The sequence below is a fragment of the Nanorana parkeri genome, unplaced genomic scaffold (assembly GCF_000935625.1).
Source record: "Nanorana parkeri isolate BGI_ZX_2015 unplaced genomic scaffold, ASM93562v1 scaffold1034, whole genome shotgun sequence".
Lineage (NCBI taxonomy): Eukaryota > Metazoa > Chordata > Amphibia > Anura > Dicroglossidae > Nanorana > Nanorana parkeri.
In genome coordinates, this window is record NW_017307302.1 from 578,718 (window position 1) to 585,137 (window position 6,420).

The 6,420-nt window shown below is 44.3% G+C and overlaps 1 protein-coding gene across 1 annotated transcript in view; it reads left to right on the forward strand.

The window, feature by feature from the left end:
• Window positions 1-387: 387 nt before the first annotated feature.
• SSSCA1 (Sjogren syndrome/scleroderma autoantigen 1) overlaps window positions 388-6,420 on the forward strand; it is a 27,329-nt gene continuing 21,296 nt past the window's right edge. Inside the window, exon 1 of the mRNA XM_018567351.1 lies at window positions 388-466. Coding sequence (XP_018422853.1) covers window positions 454-466 — 13 coding nt within the window. The 5' untranslated portion in view covers window positions 388-453. The remainder of the gene's footprint in view (window positions 467-6,420) is intronic.

The window sequence follows — 6,420 nt, forward strand, 5'->3', positions numbered from 1 at the left end:
TAATAAATGCACATTTTGTTTTTAACAATGTGTGTGCAGTTACAAATTATTGAAAAGGGTGGACTATACCTTTAACAAAGACAATTGTCACATACGCTTGCTCGCACCTCAATATGACTATCAAACCTGTGCCATTATATGTGTACAAATGTGTAGACACCAACTTGCTTCAACCTGCCATCATCGATTAATGCCCTATACTAATTATCGTGCCCCATGACATTCTTCCTATTTCTCATTGGCGAGATAAAAAGCTTTTTACAAAGCTGTCATATCCCTCGAACTTCTCCAAATTAACATTCAACCTCCATTGACTGAGATAACGCAACAAACCTTTCCCTGACGTCACTTCCGTGCTTCCACCCTCCATCCCCTTGCTCACACAGCCCAGTCACAGCGCTACAGCGGAGCAGTTTTAAATTCGGAACGTTAGCTTCCGGTTTCCTTGTCAGCATGGCTTTACAGGGTGAGTGCAGAGATTGGTGATACACTGTATGTGCAATAAATTGGATGCGGATCCATGTCCTGTTTAAACTAATTTGCTTTTTCCTGTACAAATATGTTAAGTGTTGGCGAATCATTATTATTATTGTGTGTGTAGTGCTCGTTTATTCCAGAGTGCTTTACAGTATAGGAAAAGTATATACTGAACATGCAGCCATTTTTACAATATAACAAACAGTGAAATGAAAGCTGGGAAGACCCTGCCTGCTCGAGTTTGCAGGCTAAAGCAACATGGATTATGTGAATTATTAAAGAAGAACTTTATTTGCTCTGCAGTGCTCCTGTGTGCATGAACCCTTGCAGTGGGGCTACAGCTGCAATAATTAGTTACAGCATTTGCGACATTAATCCCTTAGTGATGGGAGACGTGCATTGTACATCGCCGTCACTAAGTGCCCAAATCACTTCTCGCGTACACTGTACGTAAGCAGCTATTTGGGGCTCCCGAATGCCACTAACCGCTGAGATCAGCGGTTACCGTCCATTAATAGATGCCTCACTAACGAGGCATACAATAATGAAAAAAATTAGGCTTTTTCACACACCCGTTCGCTTTCAGTGATTGGGTGTCTGACAGTGATAGGCAGCTGTACAGATTGGGATTAACAAATACCGACATTTTTCAGCATAGAAACATTCAGCAAAAGCTGAAAACTGTCAGTTTCAGGCTTCTGATTGTTGTGGCTGCTCAGAAATCTTTAGTGACATCTTTTCCTGACCTGCTGCAGTGCATGTTAGGCTTAGTGTCACTAAGATGGTTATTGGCTGTTCCTAAATTTGGAGCAGCCTAATAATCAAAAATCAATTTAATTTAGAGCTGCAGCTAACGATTATTTTCAAAATCGATTAGTTAGCCGATTATTAAGTTCGATTAATCGGTTAATCGGATAAACAATAAAAAAAAAATTAAAAATGGCTCCAGTGATGGACTAGTTTGTATTGAGATTGTAGTCCATCACAGGAGCAAGCTTGGAGCGGTGGAAAAAAATAGTGTGGTGTGCAATATAGTGAAAAGGAAAGTGTAAAATTATACAGCAATGAATGCAGAATGGCACCGGCTATAGAGGACTACAAAGCCCAGCAATAGTACATTATACAGCGCAATGCAGAATATCACCAGCTATAGAGGACTACAACAAATCCCAGCAATAGTACATTATAGCTGGTGGTATTCTGCATTGCGCTGTATAATGTATTATTGCTGGGATTTGTAGTCCTCTATACAGTGCAGTGCAGAATACCACCAGCTATATAGGAATACAACAAATCCCAGCAATACATTATACATACAGTGTATAATGTATTGCTGGATGTGTATTCCTATGTATAATATACAGCACAATGTACCATCAGCTATAGAGAAATACAAATCCCAGCAATACATTATAGAGCACCATGTGTGGGAAAGTGCAGGCTTACCTGAGCAGTCTTCCAGCAACTTGCTTCTGAGATCGGACCTGTCTATCGGTGGCTGTCATCCCCCCACACCTGCTCCTCCTTACTACATCTCCCCGCACCCCTGTGCCGATCGTGGATGTGGGCGGGCGGTGAGTGTGAGGCGGGGAGGAGGTGCGGCGTGAAGGGCGTGGATGTGGGCGGGTCTGGCAGCGGCGAGCGTGAGGTGGGGAAGAGGTGCGGCGCGCAGCGTGTGTGGAGCCGTGAACAGGGCCAACTGATCGGAAGACGATTAATCGATTATTGAAAAAGTTGTCAACTTTTTCAATAATCGATTATAATCGATTATGTCGATTAGTTGTTGCAGCCCTAATTTAATTTAAATTATCAAGTAGTCAAAGTGACATCCATTCACATCAACTGCTTGATATAATTGACCAGCCAGTAGTAAAAGTGTAAAAAATATTATATGTGTATGTATATTTTTGTACTATTCTAAAAATGTTAAAGAGAAAAAATAAAATGTTTACTTTTAGATTGAGAAGTACAGAAAAAAATCCTGAAATCCTAGAGATGTGAGGTGTTTCCAAATAAAGGATAAATTAATGTATTTTTATGCCTTTTTTTTATTTTTTAGCTGTGGTGTTTTTCCAAAAAATATCAAAACTGGTGAAAAAGTGTTTTTCTTTGTTTTTTCCTCATATTTTTTTTATATAGATTTTTTTCATACTAAGTGAGGCCGAGTGTCACCCCGCCGAGATGTCACTGCGCATGCGCGCCAGTATTCTTATATCTGCCGGCAGCCATCTTGGTGATGGACGCCGGCAGAGAGAGAAGGGGACAGTCACCCGGCGGGATAAGGTATGCCGCCGGGTCCCCTCCTCTCTCCTGATACTTTTGGGCATTCGGTCCATGACCGAGCGCCCGACTTTTCAGAGGGGGGGTGACACCAAAATGACAGAGTCATTTTGGTGTCACCCCTCCAATGATGTCACCCGGGTGCGGGCCGCACCCCCATTGTGACGCCACTGTACACTACTAAGCTTAGGAAAAAAGTATATTACTGCCGTGGAAGAATTACACAGCAAAAATGTAAAAAGTGCTTCAGTCATTAACAAACTGAAAGAAAGTTTAGTCATGAAGGGGTTAAAAACACTCAACTGTCTCACATTCTAAAAGTCCTCCTGAGCACTTCTTAAAGTATCGCAGTGATAATTCATCTTCATACCCTCAGGTCAGCTAAGCACTTCAGGGCTCTTCAACTGTTCTCCAGGAGGTTCTCTGCAAGCTTATGACAATTTTGGTATCCATTTATGCCCGCTAGGGGGCGCGCGCGAGCAGAAAAAATTGCCGTCTGGAGACGGCAACCCGCAGATGCTGCAGTGCCGTCCGTCCGTTTTTTTACTACGGGCGGACGGCAAGAGGTTAAAGGAGAACTATGAGGTTAGTGATTTTCGCTCAACCTCATAGTTCGAGCCGACGTGTGACAATGAAACTGTCGCACATCGGCTCTATAGATCGGGAAGTGAGCGAACGTCGCTTGCTCACTCCACGATCGCTCCCTGCAGAGAGCGATGACTGCCAGTTACCGCTCCCCGCAGGGATCCATCCCCCGCCCCGTTCCTCCAGCGCTGACTGGAAGAACGGGGAGGGGTGGGCTCTGCCTCTAGATAGGTAAAGCCCGCTGTTACCCAAGCACCTGGGTGGATACCGATAGCATTGTCGGGATCCATTCATAATGCTGTAGCTCGCTATATAATGAGCTTTGGGTCACAGGAAGACGCTAGTATATATCCTCCTGTGATCCTTAAGTGAACTATGGGATAAAAAGGTTACCCCATAGTTCTCTTTTAAAATTGAACATAAACTAGGATAATAAAACTGTCAGTATATGCACTAGAATTCAGTGATGTAAAACTGTTAAAAGATGCTGATAATGCAAACATTGATAACCCCCCCCGCAGTGTGTAGTATGTGAGGACGCAGAGGGACATACCATCACGAGTTTTTCTTTAAGTAGTTTTTTTTAATGTTTTTAGATATTAAGAGAAAGTATCTGCATAATATAAATGAGCTTGTTGGTATGTGCATTGGGTTTCCATATTGCCTATGTACATATGCCAGCTCTGCACCCTGCATAGCAGGGTGCACACCCAAATGCAACACTCCACAGTGTTGCATTTTTGAGATGTAACTCCTGAGTTTACTGTCACGGTAATGCCTGAAACAGACTTGCTGTGGTCAAGAAGGACCAATGTTGTCTGGACCCACCCTAGCTTTCTAACTGACAGCTAGCTCTACCTCTCTGCACATGGCTGAGAGTTGTAGACAGCCGTGTCTGTCCCCTCTGCAACCTGTACCTATGGCCAGCGTTGGAAGCGATGTGGCACAGCTGCAATGTCCCATGCTGGCTCTAAGCATCAGGGATAGTGATTTACTCTCTTCATACTTCTCCTTTAACACATTCATGACTGAGCTTGTTTTTACTTTCTGTTCATAAATGACTGACACACTTGTGACATTTTTGCTTCCACATCAGTAGTATACTTTCTTACAAAGTGCACCCACACATATTATATATTGTTTTTTAGAGGACAGATAGGGCTATATATTTATATCACATATGTGTACCTAACACCTTCTTTTATTAAAGGACGATCTTAAAAATCGTTAAGCTTAACGCTCTAAATAAGAACTTAAAGTATCCTTGCCTCTGTGAAGAGCGCTACTGTATGGTTAAACCTGTGATATTTCTGTCTGAAAGGACAGCAGTATCATAGGCATTAAGTTTTTTTGTGTGTCACAGCACTTGCAGAGATTGGTGCGTACTTACGTTAAAGTATGTGGTGGCAATGAACGCTTGGTGTGTAAAGGGTCTGCTGGCCTGAAATTGTTGTCCTGCGAGCTGGGAAATCTCTGTGCAGGGTGAGGCTGAGAGTGGTATTACCACGTCTTTGTGAGGCCAGGCTCGGTTCAGAAATGCGCAAGGTCACGTGTGATTGACGTACAGCCGGTTTGGGCCGGCATACGTTACATCCCCCAATCCCCAACCACTTAACACCACCAGCACCTTTCACTCAGGAACTGACATCCCCAGCACCCTCCCCTACCACTTAACACCACCTGACACCCCCATCATCCTTCACCCACCACTTAACACCCTCACCACCACCATTTAACACCCACAGCACCCTTCAATCACCACCTAGCTCTCCTTACATCCCTGACAACCCTCCAGCCTTCTCTCCCCTTTTTAAATGACTCCCAGTGCTCACCAGTTCTGGGGTCTTCACCACATCTTCAGCTGCTCTCCCCAGACATGACAGGCACAGTCCCATCTTTAGTTGTCTCCCTCCACCTTCCAGAAGGGATCAGGACATGGAGGGTCCAGAGCCAGCCACAACAGCACGTGATAACATACGGGAGGGGCGGAGCCATTTTAGGTCAACATCTCCAGTTTCCCTCCAATAAGATCAGCATTAGCGGCCATTTTTGCCGGAGGCCAATCTTCACGCAGCTCTGTGGATGGGACTAACACAAAATGGCTCCTGCAGAAGAGATGGAAATTCAAAAGGGCCTTGTCACAACAGGGGTCGAGGCTGCTAAAATTTCTGTATATTGCATGCCCGTCTGTCTGAGATGTTGTGTCTGTAACCCAGACACAGCCTTCTAAAGCCCGACTGTCAGAGTCAATCCCGGACAGGTGGCAACCCTAGGGGCTCAGGATAATGTCGATTTGTGTAGATGTGTATAAGGAGAAAAAAGCTGAAGGTATTGTGTCACTTTAAGCCACAGTCCTTGTACCCACAAAATAGAACTAAGGCCTCCCATTAGAGATCAATAGGTTCTATTTAAAGTGACATTAAAGTCATATATTTTTTTTCCCTCCCCCCCCATGGTAATGTTAGCACTTACCTTAAATGATGTCTCTTATTCCGATCTTCTTTCCTGATGTTTTCATCTGTCCCTCCAGCGGTGCGGCGGCTCTCCGATCCAGCGCTGACTGCTCTGTCCCTCCGATCCAGCGGTGTCTGCATGCGGGTGCACGCGTCCATACACTTACCTTGCGTCTCTGCTCGTCTCCCGGCCGAGAATACGAACTGCGCATGCGCCCGCCCCCAAGATGCTTTGCGGCCGCCCGAACAGTTTCGTTTTCTCGGGCGGGAGTGCTGAAAGAAAAAAAGGTAAGTTTAAACCGCTGTTTTAGCGTTTTTTTTTTTTTAAGTTTACCTATGTCTACTGCTTGATAGCAGTAGATATAGGCAAAAAACCGGGAGGGTTTAGAACCCCTTTAAAGTGACACTAAACTCAGGAGTTAAACCTTAAAAATCCATTAAAGTACCCTAACTATTAACAGTACTGTACCTTATTTGTATCATTCAGCTGTAGATCCTCAAATCATCTCTGAATTTGTGCTGACACTGTCCTTCTGGAGGGTGGCTACTTTTGTTCCCCATGATCCGTGTGTGTGTGTGTGTGTGTGTGTGTGTGTGTGTGTGTGTGTGTGTGTGTTTTTTTATA